Source organism: Capra hircus, chromosome 25 (genome assembly GCF_001704415.2).
Source record: "Capra hircus breed San Clemente chromosome 25, ASM170441v1, whole genome shotgun sequence".
Lineage (NCBI taxonomy): Eukaryota > Metazoa > Chordata > Mammalia > Artiodactyla > Bovidae > Capra > Capra hircus.
In genome coordinates, this window is record NC_030832.1 from 32,896,227 (window position 1) to 32,922,294 (window position 26,068).

The 26,068-nt window shown below is 55.0% G+C and overlaps 1 protein-coding gene across 2 annotated transcripts in view; it reads right to left on the reverse strand.

Moving 5' to 3' along the window:
* Positions 1–26,068, reverse strand: part of CLIP2 (CAP-Gly domain containing linker protein 2) — a 75,288-nt gene that overhangs the window by 39,745 nt on the left and 9,475 nt on the right. For both annotated transcript variants that reach the window (XM_018040770.1, XM_018040771.1), the window contains exon 2: positions 13,785–13,974. In XM_018040770.1, coding sequence (XP_017896259.1) covers positions 13,785–13,908 — 124 coding nt within the window. In that variant the 5' untranslated portion in view covers positions 13,909–13,974. The remainder of the gene's footprint in view (positions 1–13,784; positions 13,975–26,068) is intronic.

The window sequence follows — 26,068 nt, forward strand, 5'->3', positions numbered from 1 at the left end:
TGAACATTCTTTGGAAGGACTGATGCTGAAGCTGAAGGTCCAATATTTTGGCCACCTGATGGGAAGAGCTGACTCACTGGAGAAGACCCTGATGCTGGGAAAAACTGAAGGCAGAAGAAGGAGGTGACAGAAGATGAGATGGTTGGATGACATCATCAACTCAGTAGACGTGCGTTTCAACAAACTCTGGGAGACAGCGAAAGACAGGGAAGCCTGGCGGGCTGCAGTCCTCGGGGTCGCAAAGAGTAAGACACGACAGTGATTGAACAGCAACCCAGGCCAGAGCCGGGCCCAGCTGGTCCGGCTCAGAGCCTCCTGGTAAGGCAGGCCCCGCAGGGGCTCAGCAAGCATCAGTGCCTTTCCCATCTCTGCTTCCAGAACACTTCTGGAGCAGAGGGGCTCTGTGATGTCTGCTTAACTGACCAGCCATGGCCCAGGTGAGAGCCTACCTGTCGTCTGTGCTAAGAACACAACAGGGACCCCTGGTCGAGGGGCACCCAGGGTGGCTATTCTTGGCCAGAAGCTGCCTACTCAGCTGTCCTCCCAGCTGTCCCAGCCCACGCAGACCCCCAGGTAATCTCTATTCTTCCTCAACCCCACCCCTTCCAGGGGTCACAGGCCCAGGGACCAGTTGTTTCAACAGCTGCTAAAATCCAGGCCAGGAGCCAGGCAGCCGCACTTGGGTGTTCCACTGCGCTTTTCCTCTTTGGTGGCCCAGGCTGTCAGGCACAAACCTTCATCAAATCCTCCACTCACCCCAGGGCAGCTGGCAGCCGCCTGAGCTGGGGAAGGCATGGCAACCCCACAGAGCCCCCTTCCCTCCAGGGAGCCATCTGTCACAGCTGGCTGGGCCTGACCAAGCCCCTTCTCAGGTGTGGGCCTTGGTTTCCCCAGGGGACTATGAAGGGTGAGGTCAGAAATTGCTAGGGTTCTGGGAAGCATGGACATTCGAGCCTCACCTCTTCTCCCAGAGAAGCTGGCGTGTCGTCAAAGACCTGCCTGATGGGCTGAGCCTCTGGGGCGGTTCTGGAAGCTCCTTGAAGGCAGGGCCTGGGCCTCCCTGCCCTCTTAATTCCCTCAGGGACCAGCAGCAAAGCCCCAAGAAAGCAAAGAGCAGCGACAGACCTAAACCTCACACTAGCAGCTGATCCCTCCCCAGACAGCAGGCACAAAGGAACTGACTGCTGGTTTCAAGTTCAAAGTAGAGCTTCGATGAAAAGGGCTAAAGGATGTGATGTGGAGGGACAGCAGCTGGTGGTCTGGTCCAAGGTGGGGGGAGGGGTTGCCCAGATGAGAGTGCATCCTCGCCCTTTTCAGTGAAGTCTTTGGTCCCACCTTCCCCAGGCAGCCATTGCTGTTGTCCAATTGCTCAGTCGTGTCCAACTCTGCAACCCCATGAAATGCAGCACACCAGGCTTTCCTGTCCTCACTATCTCCCGGAGCTTGCTCAAACTCATGTCCGTTGAGTTGATGATGCTATCCAACCATCTCGTCCTCTGTCACTCCCTTCTCCTCCTGCCCTCAACCTTTCCCAGCACCAGGGTCTTTTCCAATGAGTCGGCTCTTCCCATCAGGTGGCCAAATTATTGGAGCTTCAGCTTCAGCTTCAGCATCAGTCCTTCCAGCGAATTCAAGGTTGATTTCTTTAGGATAGACTGGTTGGATCTCCTTGCTGTCCAAGGGACCCTCAAGGGCCTTCTCCAGCACCACAGTTCAAGAGCATCAACTTTTCTGTGCTCAGCCTTCTTTATGGTCCAATGGGCACAGGCATTTTTCACACCTGCTGAATCTCAGCCACCAGGTACCCCATTCGCTGAGCACCCAGTCAAATGCCAGCTCAGCCAGAGGAGTGGGGAACACCAGGACCTCAGCTACAACTCAATGCCTGGCACTCAGTGTCTGGCACTGCCAGACTTCCTGCCTGGCAAGAAGGCACCAAGGACATAGGGGCCTGGGATTGGGGAGAGAGGCTCACTATGAATGGGGGTAGAAGCACCTCCCTGAACCTCTGCCCCGACAGTCACCTGTTCATTCCCTTACCTCCCCCGAGAAGCCTTCCGTGACTGCTTCACGTAAAAGCCCACCTGCCTGCAGCACCCTTTACCTGCTTCATTCTTCTAGAGATCTATGCCATCTTCAGAAAGTGTGTCTGTCTTCCAGACTTAAATGAAGCTCATAACGTGCTGTGCTTCCACTCTCGCACCCAGGCCAGGATCCTACAGCAGGCCCTGAGTGCCAGCCACTCTGCATAGCCCGCACAGAACTGGGATCCACCTGGCTCTGTGCTGGGTGCATGAAATATTCACTTCCTGGGCTGCAGGGAGTCAGTCCAGGAATCTGAGGCTCACTCCAGGCACCTTCTGGTTCACCTGGTCTCCCTCCCGCCTTTGGACTTCCCTGAGCCCTTCCCATTTTCCCTGTGTTTTCAGAGGAAAGCTGAGAACCTCCTTCTCCTTTTAGAAGCAAACCTCCATCCCCCTTTGGTCTTCCCTGGGACCCACCTCCCCGCCACCTCTCTCCTCTCCCCACACCGGCCCTCCGACAGAGGACAGAGCCCACGTGCGGCATGCACACCCTCCTGGCCCACAAAACACCTTCCTTCAGCTCACCCCCTCCTGCTGTCGCCCGTTCTCCTTCCCAGAACAAGCTTTTCTCTATCTAAACGTTTATTACATGGATCACTCAGGTACACTGCAGAAAAAATTTTAAACGTGTAATAGTTACTGATTTTTAAAAAAGGACCTAGGGTTCCATCATATAAACATAATCACAGTTAACATCGGGGGCTTTGTTTTTCTAGGCTTTGTCCAGTGCACGTACGTGTGTGTGTGTACACACTGTACTTAAAAGTCCAGAACACCAGCCAGGATATAGTTAGATACTTATTACTCATAGCCAGGAGGGTGGCGGGCTACAGTCCTCTGCTCTTGTTGCAGTGCATGTTTTCCCATCCAGCAGCATCTAGAAGGCAGTGGTTCCATCCCCCGATAGGACTCGCTTCCTCACCCCTCACTGACCCTCAGCTCCTGACCCCCACCCGTGCCCCCTGGCTCTGGAAACTTCTGCAAGGATGCCCTGTCCTCCTCATTCACTGCAGGAGACCCTTCCCGGCCTTGTGGTGCCCGGCCCTGCTGTCCATGCCCCTCTCAAGGCTCCCTGCTCCCATGACAGGACTGGGTCCCCTCTGCCTCCACCACTCTAGCCCAACCCCAGTGGTCCTCTCCAATGGCGTGGTCTCCATCTATCTCTTTCCACTGATATTCTGGCCAGTGGTGTGCTGGGAAAGGCTTAACTGATTCTCCAAGAGAAAATAACAGTAATATTGGGTTGGCCAAAAAGTTCATCCTGGTTTTTCCGTAAGATGCTACAGAAAAAACCAAATGAACTTCTCGGCCAGCCCAATAATAATAATAATAACCCTGATTTTTAGCCTATGCCAATTCCCATAGTGTAAATTCTGCCCCCGTTGTCCATCTCAAGATGCCAGCATGATGCCACTGAACAGAGAGTTGGGAAGAGATTATATATAGTACTTCCAATATAGAGTGCTGCTGCTGCTGCTGCTGCTGCTAAGTCGCTTCAGTCGTGTCCGACTCTGTGCGACCCCAGAGACGGCGGCCCACCAGGCTCCCCCATCCCTGGGATTCTCCGGGCAATAACACTGGAACGGGTTGCCATTTCCTTCTCCAATGCAAGAAAGTGAAAAGTGAAAGTGAAGATGCTCAGTCGTGTCTGACTCTTAGCAACCCCATGGACTGCAGCCCTACCAGGCTCCTCCGTCCATGGGATTTTCCAGGCAAGAGTACTGGAGTGGGGTGCCATTGCCTTCTCCCCAGTATAGAATAAACAACCTCAAAAACGGGCTTCCCCGCTGGCTCAGCAGTAAAGAATTTGCCTACAATACAGGAGATGCAGAAAATGTGAGTTCGATCTCTGGATCAAGAAGATCCCCTGGAGGAGGGCTGGCAACTCACTCTACTATTCTTGCTGGGAAAATACCATAGACAGAGGAGGCTGGCAGGCTACAGTCCATGGAGGGGCAAAAAGTCAGACGCACTTAAGTGACTAAGCACGCATGCAACCTCAAAAACATAGATGCTAAAAATCTCACTAGGAGTAAACAGTAGTATTTTACCAATAAAACAACAGTAGTATTAGTGGTATAAATTAGTGGTATAAATGCTACTAGGAGTACTACTAGAAGTCATAAGTTTTGAATATTTATTGCTGCTAAGTCACTTCAGTTGTGTCTGACTCTGTGCGACCCCATAGACGGCAGCCCACCAGGCTCCCCCATCCCTGGGACTCTCCAGGCAAGAACACTGGAGTGGGTTGCCATTTCCTTCTCCAGTGCATGAAAGTGAAAAGGGAAAGTGAAGTCGCTCAGTTGTGTCCGACTCTTAGTGACACCATGGACTGCGGCCCACCAGGCTCCTCCGTCCATGGGATTTTCCAGGCAAGAGTGCTGGAGTGGGGTGCCATTGCCTTCTCAGGAATATTTATTACCTTAGTTTTTAATGGAATGTGCTTAATTTTAAGTTCACACACAATCTGATTGTTTAAATAAGGGCTGTGAATCTGGCTTGCAAAATTCCTGACCATTTCACAATTGGTTCTCATGAGCCAGCCTGGGCCAGCGCCAGCAACACCACTGGCCATGTCCCAGCCCACACCCTGGCGAGTGGCCCATCTGAGACCCATCTAAATTCTCTAGCCCCTGTGAATGAGAGACAGGAAGAGGAGCCAGAGAAGGACAAAGCCCCTGGCCTGTCTCCAGTGCTGGGAGCGGGTGGGCAGGACGCGAGAGGCAGGAAAACACTCCTCTTCTGTGGTCGGTACCTGGGAACCCTGCTGGGCACGATGCTCCCCTGTAATCTAACCCTCTCCTGCGCCTTTAGCTGCTGTTTATATGCTGCCATGTTTCTGCCTGTTTAAAAAAGACTTTAATAAATTCTCGTAAAAGATCCAAGCGATGTGGACACAGCAGGGGAAGGAGAGGTGGGACGAGTTGAGAGAGTCGCACTGAAGCATGCACATTACCACCTGTAAACTAGATGACTCATAGGAATTTGCTCCATGACACAGGGAGCTCAAACCTGGTGCTCTGCGACAACCTAGAGGATGGGGTGGGAGGGAGATTCAGGAGGAAGGGAACATGCGTATGCCTGTGGCTGACTCGTGTTAACGCACGGCAGAGACCAACACAATCAGTCTAGTTCAGTCGCTCAGTCGCGTCCGACTCTTTGCGACCCCATGGACTGCAGCACGCCAACACAATACTGTAAAGCAATTATCTTCCGATTAGAAATAAATAAAATTTTTTAAAAAGATCCAAGCGATATAAAAAGATGGAGAATGGGAAAAAAAAAAAAAGATGGAGAATGAAGTTGGACCTCAGTTGTTCTCCCCAGTCCAGATCCCCTCTCTGGCTGCCAGACGTGCCCTTCCAGCAGTTGCCTCCTCCTGGATGTCCTCCACGACTTCACACTTGACATTCTGAGCCATAGTGACCCCACCTCTGTCCTCCCTATCTCAGGAGTGCCCCCACCCACCCATTTTCTCAGGCCACGAACCCTCATTGCTCCTCCCCTTTCCCCCCACCTCTCCACTCCCAATACAGTTATTCACCAAGACCTGGAAATTTCACAGAAGAAATAACTCCTAAATCCATACCGCCCTCAAAGGTCTCAGAGACCCCTTCTGAGATTAAGTCCTTGAGATTTCACACCTTGCCCAGCAAAGAAGCTTCCAAAAGGGTTTCCCAGCCTCCAGTCTCCAGCCCCTAGCTTCAGGCCCTCTCCCACAGCCATCAGAGCAAGCTCCCTGAAGGCACACCCACCACATCCTCATTCCCCTTGATTCACTTAACTCTAGATTTGGGGATCACTTTTTATGTTAACCTTTGGCTTTGATGAGAAGCCCACGTTACTTGTGTAATAACGTGAATAATGTGCAATAAAAAATAAAACAGAATATTTGAGAAAGAAAATAATAAAATAGGGAATGTCATCTGCAGCCAATTCCACAAGGAAATCATTTAGGAAGAAAAAAACTGACTCAGTGTCTTGTCATTCACAAAACAAAACCCCCCAAATAGTCAGCAGTTATATAAATTATGATCAAGTCTTGCAGATTATTAAGTACTCTCTAAAAATAACTTAAAAATTTTTTTCTTTCAAGTGACATGGAAAAGTGTTGATGATGTGATATTTGGTTAGAAAGGGTTCAAGAGGGTCCCAAGGCAAAGTACATGGGCATGAATATCTAGGTGTGGGGGAAATGGGAACAGGGAACAGGATAAAAAGAAATCAACTTAAAAAAAATCGAGAGAGGCCTTGGAGGGACCCACAGTGGCAATATGACATGAACCAAGGGGCATGATGAAGCCAGCCCTCTGCCCATGAAGGCCAGAGGAGATAAAGCGTGTCTGTGAATGACCCACGGAGCTTCCCAGGTAGTTCTAGTTGTAAAGAGCCCACCTGTCAACGCAAGAGACATAGAAAGGACGCAGGTTCAATCCCTGGGTTGGGAAAAAACCCTGCAGGAAGGCATGGCAATTCACTCCAGTATGCTTGCCTGAAGAATCCCATGGACCAAATCCCTAGACAGAATCCCCGGCAGGCTATGGTCCATGGGGTCCCAAAGAGTCAGACATGACTAAAGCAACTTAACACATACATAAATATTCCATAGAACGTAGTTCCACACTGTGTTAATAGATCTCATGAAAACAAAACCTTAGTCTCAAAATCAAACAAACTTGAGAAGCAGGGGCTTAAGCAAAGTTAAGGTGACTCTGCTGCAGGACTTGTCAGAGCCTTCTATGGGCAAATGAGCAGTGTGATGACTTAGGAGGGGCAGTGATGAGGTGACTACATGATTTATCATCCAAAGCCAGACACTGTGGAGAGAAAGCCAGCGCTATGCATGCAGTATCATGCCGAGACTGCAAGCATAAGTCAGGGCTGTCCCAGGCAGTACCTGTCACTCTGACCTAAAATTACAGCCTTTTTCCTCTCTGTGTCACTTAAGGAAACCCTGCCTGCCCATCAGACCAGCTCCGGCATAGCTCATGGGTGCTGCCACGGAGCTCCATTCTGCCTCGGTCTGCACAGCCTGCCAGCCAAACTGGCAGGGTACACGTCTGCACTGCTCCACCCACAACACAAGTCCTGGAAGCAGGGGCCACACAGACCGCCTCTCCAGCCCGAGCCCCAGGACGGGGCTCAAATGCAGCCTGGCCAAGACCCTGACCTCCGCTCTGCGGTGAACCTGAAGCAACACACACAAATGCCCCACAAGCCCCACAGCAGCTTCCTGCTCCAAGACCCCTGCTCTCCCAGCAGGCACTCAGCACAAAGGTCGAAAGGAAGGGATGGGGTCTCCAGAGCATTCCACAACGGCGCCAACTTTCCCCTTGTCCGCTCCACCTCCCATCAGCTCCTTGACAGCACCCGCCCATATCGTCTCTGGAGAGACCCCTCCCAACCCACCCTGACCAAGGCAGGGCCCACCCTCTGTGGCCACCAAAAATGCCCGGCATCTCCCCGGCTATGCTGTCCCCAGCCATCCATCCCCTGAAGAAGGGATCCTCTACCAGCCCGCTAGGGGCGGGTTCCAGCCCTAGGGATCACTCAGCATCCTTCCTGAGCCCAAGGGAACTCAGCAGCCCCCCTTCCATTCCCCTTACTCCCAAACCAGGTGGACAGAGCACCCACCCAGCAGACTCGGCTGGGCCCCCAGGGAGACAAAAACATGGGAGGCTTACCCTGGAAAGAGCAGAGCCAGGTCCCCATGGAGAAGCCCTGCTATGGCCACGCCAGCCAGGCGGGCGGGCGCTGGCAGCTGGGCCCCTGCCCGCCCCTCCCTGCTCTCACCGCCCCACCATTCCCGATCGATTCTGGGAGCATTAGGAGGCTGCCCTGCCCCCCGCCCGTCCGCAGTCCAGCCACAGAAAAGCTCAGCTTGGCTTTCCCCATCCAGAGGGCATAAAAAAAGTTTAGGATGTGGTTAGGGGAGGAGAGCAAGAGCGTTGACCTTGAAGGGAGTGCGTGCCGCCTGGGGCAGTGCACCAGCAACGGCTGGAAGCTCCTGGTTCCGCCCAGGCTTGCACAGCATCTGGGACAAGTCAGTTAAAATGGGCATGATGCCACCTACCCTCCTAGGGGGGACTTCTCAGGTGGCGCTAGTGACAAAGAATCTGCCCGCAATGGAGGAGATGCAGGAGACTTGGGTTCGATCCTTGGGTTAGGCAGATCCCCTGGGGGAGGGCACGGCAACCCACTCCCGTATTCTTGCCGGGAGAATCCCGCGGACAGAGGAGCCTGGCGGGCTACAGTCCATGGGGTCACAGAGTGGGACACGACTGAAGTAACTGAGCACGCACGCACGCACACACACGCACGCGCACACACACACACAGACACACACACACACAGACACACACACGCACACACGCACACACACACACACACACACACACACCCTTCTCAGGAACAGGGGGACCGAGCTGAGAGACACAGACCTCCAGGGTGGAGTGGAGGGGGGTTGGTGTCTAGGACTAGAGGCCAGCCGTGAAGCTGTGTGAATGCCCCATCCTAGGCATGGCTGGTGCTCACGTCTGGAGCACCCACAGGGTGTAGGGGCACCCGGGCCCCAGCTCAATAAGCCAGACCTGAGAAGCTCTGTGCCGCTTGGGGGAGATCACAGAATAAGAGGTAGACCCTGTCCCGAGCGGGCACTCCTTGTGTGAAGGGAAAGGCCATGCACACCCGTCCTTGGTCTCCTGTCCCCGACGCTCCGAATGTGGAAAGGCCACAGGTCCACAGGTCACACAGATCTCATCCTAATGCAGACAGATGGCTCCGCCCACCCTGCCCACCAGCCCCAGGTCTGAGCAGAGCGTGGGACTGGACGCAGCACTCCACCCATCCCAGCCGCCTCACCCCTGGTAGGGGGCAGTGGGTGCCGGCAGCCTGAACCAGCTTTTTTTTTTTAATTTCTTTATATTTTTTTAGCTGCACTGGATCGTCGTTGCTGCGCTCAGGCTTTCTCTAGTTGCAGCGAGTGGCTACTCTCTAGTTGCAGTGTACAGGCTTCTCACTGCAGTGGCTTCTCTTGTTGCGGAGCACGGGCTCTAGAGAGCTTGGGCTTCAGCAGTTGTGGTGCATGGGCCCAGCCGCTCCACAGCATGTGGGATCTTCCGGACCAGGAATCGAACCCGTGTCCCCTGCATTGGCAGACGGACTCTCAACCACAAGCCCACCAGGGAGGTCTCCTGAGCTGGCTTTAGATGTGTCTCACAACCCCAGTCCTGCCACTCTCTGGCCCTGTAACTCGGGGCAACTCAGCTGAGAGCTCAAAGCCTCAGTTTTGTCACCTTTAAAATGGACAGAAGAGCAGTTCTTTTCACTGGCTAGTTAATGAGAAAGAGGCTTGAAAAGCCACCTGCTGCTGGGCTGGCTTGTAACAAAGCAAGTGTCAAACGCCATCCCCGCCAGATGGGACATCTCTGGGGCTGGACCACAGTGCAAGGGACGCGAGAGGGGAGAGACCCTCCAAGGACCCACCTGGCCCCAGTTGGGGGCAAGGGCAGAAGACCTCAACGGTGGTTTGTGGTCTGTCCCTTTGCTCAGCCGCCCTTGAGTCTCCTCCAGGTCCCCGCGGCCAGTCCTTCTTTTCCAGAGGGACACCCATGGCCTGGCCTGGCCTGCCCCCAACCTGAGGCTCAGAAGCGGACCCAGAAGGCCAAAGGGTCCTGTGCAAGCCCACTGTGGTCCCATCTTTCCCATGACGGCCCAGCAGTGTTGGACCAACCAGGGCTGCTCCTGACCCACAGTGAGGACCGTCACCAGCAGCATCTGGGGGCCTGGAGGCCTGAAATCCCCCCGTGTCTTCCTCAGGCCCAGGATAGAGCCCCAACCCCCCAGGGAAGCCCGGGTCTCAGCACCCCATCTCCCTTCCAGTCCTGCTCCTACCCTGGCCCACTCACAACCCTCCAAGGACCCCTCAAGCTGCTCTCCGTCCCTTCTAGTCCTCAGAGACTTCAAGACACAGAATCTTTCCAGGATGCCCTTCCCCTGACCTCAGCTGGGCAGCTTCCTGCTCGTCAGCTCAGATCTTCGCAGCCAGTGTCACCTCCTGAGCGAGGATCACCCCCTCGGCCCTCGCCTGATCTGAAGCAGCCTCCAGGGGTTCCATCCCATCTGGCTGGGCTCCCCTGACCTCGAGGCCCATCCAGGTCTTGGTCTACTGGTGGGCCCCAGACTGCCGTCCTATGCACCTGCCCTGACCACCTCTGGGCCACCTCCTGGTATGGGAGACCCCCTCCCACGTTCCCCTCCACCCAAGGCCATCCTCTCCTTGTGTGTCACCACTCTGGGAACCGACACAGGCTGGGGTGGGCTGGGGCATCAGTCCAGGCCCGGCCCTTGGCAGACCCTCTGCCCGGAGGCTGAGCTCATACTTTGGGAGGCTGCCACTGCCCTGATTCCCAGAGCAACTGCCCCCTCCAACCACCGCCAGGCTCCAGCTTCTGCCAGACCCTCTCTCGGCGCCCCAGTGCCTACCCCCAGAGTCCCAGTGTCCCTTGGGGACGGGCACCTTCAGCACCTTGGAGAGCTGATGGCCAGCTCCACCGCATGGGTGAGGGAGCCCACGGGCCAACAGGAGTTGGGGGCAGGCACCGTCCTCCCCTGCTGCGGCCCCCCATCCCAGCTCTGCGGGGACTCTTGTTATGAGACCTGGAGCTATGCCAAAAACGCCTCCCTCCCCCTCTCACAGGGTCCTCACCCTGGCCAACTACTCCCTCCCCCAGCCCAGGGTCTGTGTCTCTCTGACCTGCAAAGGCACCAGGTGGCAGCGCAGGAAGGAGGGCGGCACACAGCACAGCTGCCCCCTTTGGCCACCAGTGTGTCCCTTGGCGGGGGGCATGGCTCCTGATCGATCGAGCATTCACGGAGTGGCACCCCCTCTCCCCAGAACAAACCCCCCTGCAGAGTTGGGGTCCAGGCAGACCACCCAGGCCCCACCTCAGGGGCTCCCACACCAGGGAGACCAGGAGGCAACCAGCAGGCCCCACAGTGTGGTCTGATCCCCTTCCCTCCAGGGTCCACAACGATGGAGCCGTTCAAGACGAGACGGCAAAGATGACACTGCCTTAGCAGGGGGCACGTGCCACAGAAGGCAATGAAATGCCCAGCAGTCAGATGCAGGTTTGGATACAAACCATGCCTCGACTGCTTGAAACACCACGTGCAATAGGAAAGAAGACCAGAAGGAAATAGAGGACAATGGGTGTGTGGGGGTGTGATTGGGTTAAATGGAGGAGTAATGGGAGTTCCTTCTTTTATCACTCAGATCTTTCCATAATGAGATTATGGATGGTTGAAAGGAAAAGAAATTACTCTCTAATGAGCCTTGTGCCTGCAGGCACTTCACTTTTATTAACTCAGTTGATTCCATGAGAGAAATGTTATTATCCCATTTGCAGCTCTGAGAGGTCAAGTAACTCTTTCAAGGTCACACAGCAGGGGCAGAGCTAGGAGGGATGTGAGAGCTGGATCACAGCCAGAACTCAGGCCTCTCTAGATCTGAGCGGGGGCAAGGAGGAAATAATCTAGAAGGTGCTATGCGCTCTCTTGAAGAAGGAAGAGGGTCAGCAAGGGGCCTCTCTTGAGCCCTTCTCCAATCAGTGTGTGTGTGTGTGGACGCGCAAGCACTCAGTTGTGTCAGACTCTTTGCGACCCCATGAACTGCAGCCCACCAGGCTTCTCCGCCCATGGAATTTTCCAGGCAAGAGTACTGGAGCGGGCTGCCATTTCCTTCTCTAGGGGATCTTCCTGACCCAGGGATGGAACCCACATCTCCTGTGCCTCCTGCACTGGCAGGCGGGTTCTTCACCTGCTGAGCCATCACAGAAGCCCCTCCAATCAAGGGGCTACACAACTCCCACCCGCACTGGACCCAGCTCAGCCCGCTTGGTGCCTCTGTCCAGGCTCTTCCTCCAGGTCCCACGTCACCCGCCTTCACATTTACATTTCTCCAGCCTCCAGGCTGAGCTCACTCACGCTTCCTCCAGGAAGTCTTCCCTGCAGCCCACTCATGGTGGTCAGTCCCTTGACCTCTCACAGCCCTGGCAGTGAGTGCAAACATCCTCACCTGGGTGACCACACGCCTCCTCGCCTATCTCCTCCACCCTGTTCTTAACCCCTGCAACCCTCTCTCCTAGCTTGAAGGACGCTTGGCAACACCCAGATGTTCTCTGCTATAATAACATCTTCCAACAGGTCCAATCACAGTTAAAACAAACCCAGTCCCCCTGCCCTTCATCACCTGCCTCTGCCGCCCTCCTCAACCTCATACTCCTCATTTCCCAATTCCCTCTATCATATTCCTTTCAACTGAAAATTTCCCAGCAGCTTCCCACCGTCAGGATGGAAGTGAAACTCCCTGTATAACCCCAACTTGTCCCCCACAATCAGTCTACCCCTATCTCACCGGCACACTTCCCACTGGTCATATTGTAGCCACACTCACTTTTTTCGCCTCCCTTATACTCACCACGCTCTCTTCTGCCACTGGGCCTTTGCACGTCCTATTCCTTCTGCTTGGAATGCCTTCCCCTCCTCTTCTAGTAAACCATCACCCTCAGACCTCAGCTCACACGTGCCCTCCTCAGGGAAGGTTTTGTTGACCTTTGGGACCATGTCAGGCCCCGGTTAGAGGACCTCATGATACTTAGCACCCCGCCCCCCACCAGGCCGGCAATCCCCTAAGGGCTGGGACCACATCCAGTTTTGCTCAAAATGAGAGTCCAGTGGTTAGGACTGCGTCCACAGAGCAGGCCCTTGATTTATATTTGTTGAGTGAACAGGGTATCTACAGCCATTTATAAATGATGGACATGAGAGATTTTTAGTGACATGAACAAACCCACTTGATCATGTTAAAAGGGAAAAGCAGATTTTCAGGTTGTATTTGCAGCGTGATTGCAAACAGCTAAGAGAAAGGTGAAAAGGTAAAACCCAAAGTAATAATACCAGGCTGGCCAAAAAGTTTGTTTGGGTTTTACTCTTATATCGTATGGAAAAACCCGAATGAACTCTCTGGCCAACCCAACAGTTTCCTCTAGAGATGATGACTGGCAATTTTACCATCAAACTTTGACCAGTACACAGTGGACTATCTTACTTTTGTCACCAGAAAAAGGCAACAGCTAACAGCTGTCCTCAACCCATTTGCCTTCAGAGCTGGTGCCTCCAGCCAGAGCACCCAGCCTTAGCCCTGCCCTGCGGGCACCCTGTGCCCACCCACAGGAAGTTACATAAGCAAAGCAAGGTCAAGGGCATGGGTCTGAGTGGCACACAAGAAAGCTGGTGGGAAGATGGGGACCATCTCAGACCCCAGAAGGGGAATGAGTGGGCGCAGAGAGGTTGGCAGAGGTTGGAGCATGAATCGGGCTGTGTCTTCCAGGCTGAGTGATGTGGGCAAGGTACCATGCCTCCCCGGGCTTCCACTGTCTCGTCCCTAAGGGAAGGCAACAGTGGTACCTGCCTCCTGGAGCTGGAAGAGTGTCAAAAGGAACAACGAACCCAAAGCCTGTGTCACTGCCCATCACTAGTTAATTTTCAGAGGGATGTGGGCAGACATCAAGAAGAACTTCCCAGAACCACTGGCCTCCAGCCTGGTCAGGAAGCGGCTCAAGTCCTTTCAGCTCTTCCAGAAGAACCACTACCCACCACCCCCGTCCAGCCCCTCACCCCTCTACCCTCAGCCCTACGCACCTTCCTTAGAGCCAGTGGGCGCCACGGTGGTAGAGGCCGAGGCTGACCCAGTGGACGTCCGCCCCATGGGGCTTGAGTGCTTCCCCCCGCGGCCGGGGGGCTTCAGGCCGCTGGGCTTCTGCATGGTGGTGCCACTGGGTGGGCACAGAAGGTCCGCGCGGGTCACGTGCTCTCCGCCATGGCCATTCACCTGTGGGCAGACAACAGGAGGGATGACATCACGTCACCAGATGACATCACATCCCTGGCCCCGCGAAGCGGAGACCACGATCACCCCCATTTTCCAGATGGGGAAGCTGAGGCACAGAGAAGTGGTCACAGGTGGGGGCTGTGCACGGGCAGATGTCGGCACTTGAGTCCTGGTCTGCAGGGCTCTCAGTCCAGCTCGCTCTCTCTGCCCAGGTCCTGGGCCCAGGAGGTGAGAATCGAGAGTGAGCTGGCACGGGGGTCTGCAGCACTGGCTGTATTAACCCCAGATGCCCCAAAGCAGGACTACGTGGGTCATCACAGCCACCGACAGCTGAATGCGGCTCTTACCACCAGAGCACAGGCCGGCAGGTTCTGACATGCAGGGCAACCCAGTGGGTCACTCCCCAGTGAACCCCAGACCCTCTAGGACTAGCCAACAGCTCACATCCTTCTCGATGTGGGCAGACAAAGCAAGATCTAATTTAATCAACCTGCTTCACCACACAGGCCACATGCCAGCTATTGAGCCCAGCACCCACCCACCCCATCCCTAGTGCAGGGACACACCCACACCCAGAGAAGCTTATACCTGCCCCAACCTCGCACCAGGATGGACTCAGCATGCCCTCTGCCCGCCCTCCCACCGTTACAGCCCCTGTTTTTATGACTAAGCAGAGAAGAGTGCGATGCACACAGCTTGCAGGGCACTAGAGTCTGACAAAGGGGACTCCTGAGAGGGGAAGTCCCCGTATCCATGGTGATCAGTTCAGGGTACCAGGTGACAGCAAGATGGGCCTGGCTGCGGTGGGGGTTGGGGGAGCAGAAAGGACGGGCCCACTACTCTACCCCCACTGCACTGTGCGCGCTCCCTCTCTTTTATGAGGTGTCCGTGGAGGACTCACCACCCGCTGGGCCCTGTCCTGCCCCCAGAGCCGCCGGCAGGATGTGCTCTGTGCCTTGGAGGGCACACTGTCCAGTGGGGAGAGGGAATACAGAGCACCACGGATGGATAGAGGATTTGGGGAGAAAGCATCAACCCCCCAGGGGCGCCGTATCTCATCCCAATCTTGGACATAGAACACTATTCATTTTTAGAGAACATTTTTCTCCATTCTTTTTTTCCCCCAATTTAAAAATTTTATGATTTATTTTTTATTTTTGGCTGCACTGGGTCTTCATTACTGCACTCGGGCTTTTCTCTAGTTGTGGCGAGGGGGGGCCTTCTCTCCAGTTACAACGTTCAGGCTTCTCTTGTCGTGGAGCACAGGCTCTAGGGCACCCGGGCTCAGCAGTGGCAGCTCCCGGGCTCAGCAGTGGCGGCTCCCGGGCTCGGCAGTGGCAGCTCCCAGGCTCTGGAGCACAGGCTCAATAGTTGTGGTGCATGGGCTTAGTTGCTCCAAAGCATGTGGGATCCTCCCAGACCAGGAATCAAATCGGTGTCCCTGCACTGCCAGGTGGATTCTTTGCCACAGAGCCGCCGGGGCGATCCCCTTTTCTCCATTCTTGATGCATTTTGATCTATGTGTGCACACTAAGTCGTTCCAGTTGTGTCTGGCTCTGTACAACCCCATGGACTGCAGCCTACCAGGCTCCTCTGTCCACGGGATTCTCCAGACGAGAGTACTGGAGCAGGCTGCCATGCCCTCCTGCAGGGAAATCTTCCTGAACCAGGGATCGAACCTGCATCTCTTATGTCTCCTGCTTGGCAGGTGCGTTCTTTACCACTAGTGCCACCTGGGAAGCCCCATTTGCCTTATGTGAGCTGACCCCAAACCCCCACACCTAGAGTGGACACATGACCCAGGCCTGGCCAGAGCCCCATGGTTAGCTGAAGGAAGGTGGTGTGACCCAAGGAGCATCAGGGCCCGGACTCTGGTTGGAAGCTTTGGGAAGAGGTGCTCTTCTTGTTCTGGGGCTGCCTGGCTGTGGGATGAAAGCCAGGAGCTGCAGGGATACCACATGGCAGAGCCTGCCAGGGAGCAGCGCCAGCACAGAGAAAGCAGAGCCGAGTCCCAGGATTCAGAGGGCCTGGATCCAGCTGAACCTGAAGGTGGTCCCTTGAGCCCTTCACTCACATTAGCCAACAAATCCTCACAGACACACAGGCATTGTTGTATCTTTTTGCCTAATTCTCTTTGAGGGACACCTGCAATTGACTTCCCAGGTGAGGCAGTGGTAAAGAATCTACCTGCCAATGCAAGTGACGTGGGTTCGATCCCTGGGTCTGGAAGATCCCCTGGAGGTGGGCATGGTAACCCACTCCAGTATTCTTGTCTGCATGGACAGAGATGCCTGGCAGGCTACAGTCCACGGGGTTGGAAAGAGTCAGACACAACTTAGCCACTGAGCATACATGCACATCACTCACAGTCAAATAAATTCTGACTAATACAGAAGCCAACCCACAGTGCTCCCAGCAGGAATATGCAAAGTGTTCCCAGAACGGCTCTCAGGCCAGCAAGATGAGCCAGCAACACTACTACCCACCCTGGCACAGCCATGGGAAGAGTCAGCTCCCCATACAGGGCGGCTAGACATCAGAGCAGAGGAAAATGACCTCCCCTAAGCCACACAATGGTGGCACCTACACGCCCAAGTGGGCTGATGGGAGCAAGGCATACGTGCTAGCCTTGACCTGCCCGGCCCCCCAGAATCCACCAAATCCAGCATTCTAACCACCTGCTGCTGCTGCTAAGTCGCTTCAGTGGTGTCTGACTCTGTGCGACCCCATAGATGGCAGCCCACCAGGCTCCCCCGTCCCTGGGATTCTTCAGGCAAGAACACTGGAGTGGGTTGCCATTTCCTTCTCCAATGCATGAAAGTGAAAAGGGAAAGTGAAGTCGCTCAGTCGTGTCCAACTCTTAGCGACCTCATGGACTGCGGCCCACCAGGCTCCTCTGTCCATGGGATTTTCCAGGCAAGAGTACTGGAGTGGGGTGCCACTGCCTTCTCCGTCTAACTGCCTGACCAACTACCTAATATCCCAGGAATTCTGGGGCCCAGGAGTCACTTGCTGTTAGGCATGGGTCAAGCTACAAATCATGTATCTAATAAATGTCACCCATCACCAACATACAAAGAACGTTTGGACTCCCGGTGGTCTAGTGGTTGAGGATCCACCTGCCAATGCAGGGGACACTGGTTCGATCCCTAGTCCAAGAAGATTCTACCCACAACTAGTGAAGCCCGCGTGCCCTAGAGCCTGTGCTCCGCAGCAAGAGAAGCCGCCGCAATGAGAAGCCCTCGCACCACAACTAGAGAAAAGCCCCACGTGCAGCAACAGACCCAGGGCAACCACAAATAATTAATAGATGACTTTTAAAAAGAGAACACTTGACAGCTTACTAACAAGGCCTAATAAACAAAATGAACAAAAGAGCTGAATACCCACTTCACCAACGAAGATGTGCAAACAGCAACAAGCACGTGGAAAGATGGCCAACGTCCTCAGTCACGAGGGTAATACGGATCAAAACCACAATGTGATACCACTTCACGCCGACTGGAGTGGCTAACATCAGAAAAACTGGCAATATCCAGTGCTGATGACGATGTGGAATAATCAGAACAGATTGTTGGGAGAAATGAAAGTGGTGCAGACTGCATCTGCCTCTGAGTGCAGATGCAGAACCCAACTGTACTTTTTTTGGGCCATGCCATATGGCATGGCCACCAGGGCTTCCCCGGTGGCTCAAAACAGTAAAGAATCTGCCTGCAATGCGGCAGACCCGAGTTTGACCCCTGGGTTGGGAAGATCCCTTGGAGAAGGGAATGGCAACCCACTCCAGTGTTCTTGCCTGGAGAATTCCATGGACAGAGGAGCCTGGCAGGCTACAGTCCATAGGGTTGTGGAATCGGACACAACTGAGCGACTGACATTTCCACTTTCCTGCAGCATGTAGGACCTTATTTCCCCAATCAGGGATTGAATACACACCCCCTTCATTGGAAGGCAGAGTCTTCACCACTGAACCACCAGGGAAGTCCTTGACTACAGATATAGGCAACAATATTGAATGAGCCTCCAGAAACACTATGCCAAGTGAAAGAAACCAGACACAAAACTACATGTTGTTTGAAATCTGAAAACTATAGACACAGAAAGATCAGCAGTTGCTGGGCGTTGGGCAGGGACTGACTCCAAATAGGCACAAGAGAACATTCTGGGTGGTAGAAATATTCTAACCCTGAACTGTGGTGATGGCTGCCCACCCGTATGTTTATACTAAAAGTCATCAAACTACATTTAAAATGGATAGATTTAATGGTAGGTAAATTAGATCTCAACTTTTAAAATCCATTAAAAAAAAAAAATTCCTGAAGACTCCCCACAGAAATTAGTGCAAATAGCCCTCAAGGTCCTCCTCACGCCCTACATGGCCCTCTCTCACCCACTCCACTCCAGCCACACTTGCTCACGCTAAGCATGTCCTGGCCTCAGGGCCTTTGCACATGCTGTTGCCGCTGCCTGGAGTGCTTTTCCCTCAGATAATGCAGAGTGCTGCTCATCTCCTTCAAGCACCTGCTCCAATGTCCCCTTGTAAGAGTACAAGCCCACCCCGCGCCGCCCCTGCTTTGTATTTCTCTACTGCCTGAGGATAGGACTTGAGCCCGTTTTGTTTCCTGTGGTATCCTTGGTCCTGATGCAGGCCTGGTGCCTACAGGTGCTCGGTGAATCACCTGAATGGTTAATGACCCCGGCTTATAGCAATGAAAGGCCCAGGAGGCTCCCCTCACCTCCCCAGCGCCCAGCTTTCAGGACTGAGTGGCTTGTAATGATCAACCCAGCTGGTTGTCTGACACCGCAGCTTTTCAGGCAGCTGGTCCACTGACTATCTTGCCTGCCCTCTGAGACTAGGACCAGGCGTCAAAACTGTGTCTGGCATTCCAGCCTCCCCAGCCAGCCTCACTGACGATGACCCTGCATTTCCTCACCACTCGCCTGACACTCCCGCACGTCCCAGACTCTTCCTGTGCCTTTTTTCCCCACCTGCTTCACTTCACACATTCCAGCCACATATGAAACACTTGGCCCAATGCCTCCTCCTCCAGGAAGTCCCCCAGGACCTTTGACCCACAGAGGCTTGAGGATCACACACTGAGCCAAGGAGAGAGGATACTGTTCTCTTATTTCCATCTGCCTCCTAGGAGCCCTCCTGTGGCCCAGGTGGGGCCACAGTCTCCTCTCTGGGAATCCCAGCTTCAGCACAGTACCTGGCACAGAGCTCGTGATTCAGAAACCCCATAGGACAGCACATTTGCTGTGGCTCAGAGGACAACAAATCTCCAGGGATACTGCTCTCAGGGGAGGCTTCCAGAGGCTCCTCTGCCCTCCTGCCCTCCCAGGCCCTGATGACCCAGGAGCATCCAGTATGAGGAACCTACTATGTGCCAGACCATATCCCCTGGTGAGGCAGTGGGCATCCTACAAGTGAACATCTGATGCGCAGGAAAGTCAGAAGATGCACCTAAAGCCACAGACCGCTCAGCAGCTCGGCGGGAGTCAGACCCAGGTCCAGCCCCGCCTCCCCGCGCTGCCTGGACCAGGCCTGGAATAACATTTGTGAGACCCCTGGCCTCTGGGGAGGGCGCCCACGTGCCTCACTGACAAAGGAGACCGGAAGAGAGCAGAACCCAGGCAGTGTAACCCAGTCCCGAGAGGGCTGGGGCCAGGGGAGGAGAGGCCCGCCGCCCACCCCCAGCCCCACCCCAGCCCCCGTGCAGGGCTCCAGCGCTGGGGGAGCATGGCGAGGGGGAAATGGAACAGGAAGAGGGGGAGGAGGGCCCTTTATGACTCAGGCCCGCTCGTGGGATACAGGAAGAGAGGGGTTTCTTGGAAAAAGCTGGGCCGTGGGGACACGCTGGCCTCTGACCACGCTGCGGCCGATGGGGGAGGCCTGGGAGGAAGTATTGCTTTCAGTCTCACGGAGCCCAAACTCTAGACCCATCACGAATAGCTGTACGGCCCTGGCCGGGTGTCAGCCTCAGCGTCATCACCTGTAAAATGGGAGGGAACACTGCTGCCACGTGGGGAGCACGGACGTGCAAGGCCGCGGAGGCAGCCCCACGAGGCTGCCTCTGTGCCCAGCACACAGGCTGTGCAGAAGGGGCAGCATCTCTACGATCCGGTCTGTTATGTTCTCCACAGGCCTGGAACGCATACGCCGCCTCCCCCTGGGACCCGGGGCCAACAAGAAGGCAGGCATCGCAGAGGCGGGCGAGGGTGGGCAGCATTCAGACTAACAGGCCCCCTTTGTGGCGCCTTCAATCGCCATTGACCGAAGACAAACCGGGCTGCATTTCAGGGTTTCCATTTCAGCTGTCCCCGGGGGTGGCGGGCAGCAGTTTGCGGGGCAGGGGTTGGGGGGGGGATGGGGCCCAAGAACTTTCTGCCAATCGGAGGCCCAGGGTGCAGCCCGGCAGATGGGGGAAAGGTGCCAAATAGGACAGTGGAAAGCCCATGCCCTCGTGCCAGCATTGCCCAAAGGGCGCGGGAGGCGGCACCAGGAAGTGGGCTCCCAGGACCAGACCTCAGCTCAGCCATCAGCTGCACCCTGGGCTCTCCTGCTGGAGGGCAGCCCTCCCCTCCGCCCAACAGAGGGGGCTCTTGGGGTGGGGTGGGGGCACGGGGGAGGGGCTGCGCCCCCTCCCCACCCCCACGGATCCCCGCGGCCAGGGTGCCCAAGCTCCCCCTGCTCCTCTGAGCCACGTGGCAGCCAGAGGTGTACTCAGTGTGGCCCCCTGCCCAAAGGCTGGGGACCACAACAGTGCCATGGGTGGGGTGGGGGAGGGGAGGAAGAGTGTGGTAACCAGGAGAACCGGGTGGGGGCTGCCAGACCCCACCCTGTCAAGTCGACCAAACAGCTGAGGATTTAGAGTGGGGCGGGGGTGGGGGGGGTATCCAGGGACTGAAAGGGACGCTTGGCTGGCTGGGGGTTGGGTGAGAGTCTCCCAGTGGTGCCTAGACATTGGGATGGGGTGGGGATAAAGCGCCAGGGAAGACATCGAGCAAAGAATCCAACAGTTTGCATGGGCCTTTTTTTCTCTTGGAAAACACAAAGAAATCAGCTTTATTATGTCAAGTATGTATATATGTTGTAGAGAATTTCTAATCAAATCCTTTCAAGTTTTTTGCTGTTTCATTTTTCTACACCTCTGAAGAATGTTTAATGTTTTAAAAAACCGTATTATTGGAGTATAACTGCTTGATGATGGGCTAGTTTCCGCTGTACAACAAAGGAAAGGATACACACAGGCTCTCCCTCTTGAACCTCCCGCCCCTGCCAATCCCACCCCTCTAGGCCCGCACAGACCCCGGGCGGTGTTCCCTGTGCTATACAGCAGCTTCCCACCAGCTATTCATTTTGACTCTTTGATTTTATTTGGAGACAATTACCTTACAACATTGTGATGGCCATCCACCGATATGCGTTGGTCACAGGCGTCCCTGTGTCCCCCCCATCCGGAAGCCCCCTCCCCAGCTGCTTTACACTCGGCAGGGTGTACGTGTCAGCGCTACAGCCCCAATCTGCCCCAGACTCCCCTGCCCCCCTTGGCCACATGTCCACTCTCCAGGTCTGCGTTTCTACTCCTACCCTACAGATAGCTTCGTCTGTACCATTTTTCTAGATTCCATATATATGTGCGTTAATATACGATATTTTTTTTTCTTTTTGACTCACTTCCCTGTGTGTCCAGATGAGCATTTTAGCGAAACCTCCAGGACCCGCTGAGGATGAGGGGGATGGGGGCTGCTGCGACAGACAGGGACTCCAGGAGGCCTGAACTGAGACAGAGGCAGGGGCTGGAGGGGACAGAGAGGGGACAGACGCTGAGCAGGTGGCAAACAGCGGTGGGGGGGGTGGGAGGAGGCGGGGTAGGGAGGGCTAAGGAAAGGATGGCGGGAGAGTCAATGCCAGGAGGGACCTGGGAGAAGGGAGGGGCTGGGGCGGCGGGGGGGCTCATTTAGGTGGGAAGTGACGGGGGTCTGGGGCGCCCACCCGGTGTGCAGGGTCAGGGGCTGGAGGGGAAGAAGAAAGGGACCCCGGGCACCAAGCTGAGGGCCCCTGATGACAGCAGGGCGTGAGCAGGCCAGCTTTTGAGGAGACACGTGGGGCATCCCGGTTGCAGGGAAATGCAAATCCAACCCGCCAGGAGATCCTGTTTCCCACCCAATCAGATGGGCGCAAAGTCAAAGAGCCAGGTGATACCAAGTTGCTGGAAAGGCCTCAGGGTAGAGGTCACCAGTGGGCACCGGGAAGGGAGGGGGCAAGGAGCCGTGCGGGTGCAGAGGACACCCAACCACGGACCTTGGCCGAGCGTCCAGGAGGCACCTCCATGGTGCTAATCCACAGCACCCCCAGCAAATGTGGCTTGATGGATGGGGCTGGGGCGGGGCACGTGGGGGCTTCATTTCTATGTTTTTTAATGCAGGAGGCCTGGGCACGATCCTTGGGTTGGGAAGATCCCCTGGAGAAGGGAATGGCTACCCACTCCGGTATTCTTGCCTGGAGAATCCCCATGAACAGAGGAGCCTGGTGGGCTACAGTCCGTAGCGTCGCAAAGAGCCTGACGTGACTGAGCAAGTAACACTTTCACTTTTCATTATTTATTTGGCTGAGCTGGGTCTTTGATGCAGCACTCTCAATCTTCAATTTTCCTTGTGGCATGCGGGATCTCCTTAGCTGAGCATGCGGGACCTAGTTCCCTGACCAGGGATCGAACTTGGGCCCCCCTGCATTGGGAGTGCAGAGTCTTAGCCACTGGACCGCCACACACAAGCCCTGCTTCATTAGTAAGAGTTGCTTCTTTCAGTCCTGCATGCTCTACATGGGAGTTCACTGTGCCCTGTCTATTCTTCTGAGTGCCTAAAATATTTCAAAACATTAAAATTTTATTTTTATTTATTTTTAGGCTGCCTGGTGAGGCATGCAGAATTTCATTCCCCAGCCCAGGATCGAACCCGTGCCCCCTCCAATAAAAGTGTGGATTCTTAACCACTGGTCTGCTAGAGAAGTCCCTCAAAATAGTTTTTAAATTAAAAAAACATTTTTTTTAAAGATAGACATAAGGAGAGAGGGAGAGAAAAGTTTCCCTCTCCCATGTACACCCACCAAGAGGAACGGGGGGCAGGCCCCAGAGTGAACCCCAGGTGCTGACCCTAGGCTCCAAATGGTGGGCCCTTATACAAGCATAGTATGGGTGCCCCCAGCCCTGGCCCACTGGGCACCCCAATACTCACACCTGCACTAGAACCCCAGTGCTACCCAACCCCCAAATCCAGTGTGACCACCGCCCCCATGAGCCTCCACCCAGCTGGCACCCACTGCCTGTCCCATCCTGCTGGGGAAGGAGGCCATTTGTTTGCATGTGACTGAGGCTCAGGAAATTTCAGCCAGCGGTGAAGCTGGAATCCCCAGAGGCAAGTGGAGAGTGGGGCACCCTCCCTGTGAGCCCTGCCAGCTCAGAGCAGCCGCCCCTGAGGCCTGGGAGGGCTGGGGCGGTGGGGCCTGTCTGCCTGTGCCCCCAGCTCCACACCCGCCCCTGCTCTCACCCAGTGGGGAGACCACAGGGCAGAATGTGTCAGCCCAACATTCACACAGCTGCCGGCTAGCAGCAGGACACTCCAGGAAGCATGGGGCAGCAGTGGGCCCCGTCTGGGGTCCGAGTTGCCCTGGGGATGCCTGGCAACCATTCAAAACCTGTGGAAGGGACCTGGCCCAAGCCTCACGGCTGCGCTAGGGCGGGAACCCAGGCTCCACCAGCTGATGTGGCTTCCAGGAGCGGGGAGAGGACGAAGCTGGGGAGATGACAGGGCAGGCGCGCCCACAGGACTGAGGAGGGAAGGACAGGTGGACCCAAGAACCCTGGTCGACTCCGCATCTCCCCAGCACCTGCAGGGGGACCCGCGAGCAGGGCTGAGTCCGGAAGGCTGGGATGTAGTCCCGCCTGCTTGCCATCCTGCCATCCTCACAGCCCCTGAGCTTGGGGCTGCGGTTCTTAACTTATAAGTCAGTATCTTCCTTGTCCTGCCCACTGCCAGGGTGACTGCAGAGCTCTAGGAACGGCCAGCTGTCAGTCCTCCCTGAGCTGGACAGACTGGAGTGTGGCCATCCTTCCTTGGGCTGGGAGTTCAGATCCTGTCTCCCAGCAAAGGGGATCAGGGCTTCCCCTCCCTGCCCTGCCAGTCCAGCGAGGGGAAGGAATGTGGATAGACTTCTGTGCATTACACACACACACACAGCTGGCATGCTCAGAACCAGGGCACAGCCATGGCCCCAGAGCCCCCGCCCTAGCTGTGCGGCCACGCCTTAGACTCAGTGACCGGACAGCTGGGATCTTCCCACCACTGGTCCAGGACACTGGCCAGGCATCAGCCTGACTCTGCTGGATGGGGTCCCCCATTAGGCCTAAAGAGAAGGGCTAGTTGCCCCTGACCCACCTTTATTCCCATTTCATGGGATGGGAAAACTGAGGCCGAGGGCAGAAATGTGAAACGAACAGGACAGTAAGAGACCACTGCCCAGATGAAGAAGAGCTGGGCTGGGCAAGAAGGTCCTTGAGACCAGACAGAATTGGAGTCACAGGGAAGGGCGGGGCTGCTGAGGTCACCCAGCCATCAGGGCAACAGGAAGGAACGGGCTCTGGTATCCTGCCTCCCTGGCCAGGATGCTTAGCCAGTCGTCTTTCACTACTGCCTCCCTCCCTTCTGGTTTCCACGGCAGCTCCATCTAACCCGTCCAGGCCAGCACAGCTGCAGGAGGGTCACCCATCTCCTGGGTTCTCCTCCCCACCCCAGCATGCTGGGCCTCCTCCCTAGGGTTGGGATTTGCACAAGCAACTCAAAAAGACCCTTGAGCAAAGGGAGAGTCTTTACAATAAGTGGTGCTGGATCAAATGGATAGCCAAGAGGGAAAAAAAAACAAAACCCCCAAAACACCCCATGATCTTTTCTGTGACTGGCAGAATAATGGCTTCCTCCTGGTCCTTGTGAATTTGTCAGTTTACGTGGCAAAAGGGAATTAAGGCTGCAGATAGAACTAAGCTGCTAATCAGCTGACCTGAGAGGAAAAGATTATTCTGAATGCTCCAGGCAGACTCAATGTAATTACGAGGGTCCTTATAGGTGGAAAAGGGAGGCAGGAGAGACAGAGGCAGAGAGACGACTGCCTGCAAAGGACCCGGTCTGACATTGCTGGCTTTGAGGATGGAGGCAGGGGCTGACAGCCAAAGAATGCAAGTGGCCTCTAAGAAGCTGGAAAAGGTTTCCAGAAACAGATTTTCCCTTAGAATTCCTAGAAGGAACGTAGCCCTGCTGACATCTTGATTTCAGCCTGCCGAGATCCATGTCAGACTTCTGACCTCCAGAAGTGTAAGATAATACATCTGTGTTGTTTTAAACCACTAAGTTTGTGGTCATTTGTTATAAGAGCTACAGGAAACTAACACGCTTGCTTCACGTCATACACGACAATCAGCTGCAGACAGAGGGCAGGATCTAGACGTGAAAGGTAAAACAATACAGCTTTTAGAAGACAGGAAAGAGGATCTGCCTAACGCTGGAGGCAGAGACTTCAACACAGGAGTGCTGAACGGGAAGAGATGGACAAACTGGACCATATGCTTCTGTGACCCAAATGATTCCACTGGGGCTGGGGGGAAGGAGAGACAGAGAGAATGAATTTGTAATTCCTGTATCCTGCAAAGGATTCCTATTCAGAATACGGGAAAAAACTCAACACATCAGGTGAGAAAAAACACAGCAAGACTTGAACAAGCACTTCACCCCAGAAAAGGGCAGTCAAACGACCCATAAACAGATGAAAAGAAGTTCACCTTCATTAGTCACCATGACAACACTACGTCCCCGGAATGTACAGAAGGAAGCATGGACCCCAGGTGTGGGTGAGGATGCGGAATATCCAGAACACTCACGCACTGCTAGCACGAGCGGCAAGTGTAAGCAACGTGGAAAACAGTCTGGCGTTGCACACTGCAGCTGAGCGTGACCCTGCAGTCCCACTCCTAGCCACATGTGCATGGTGCTCAGAGTCACTTCAGTCGTGTCCCACTCTTTGTGACCCCCATGGACTGTG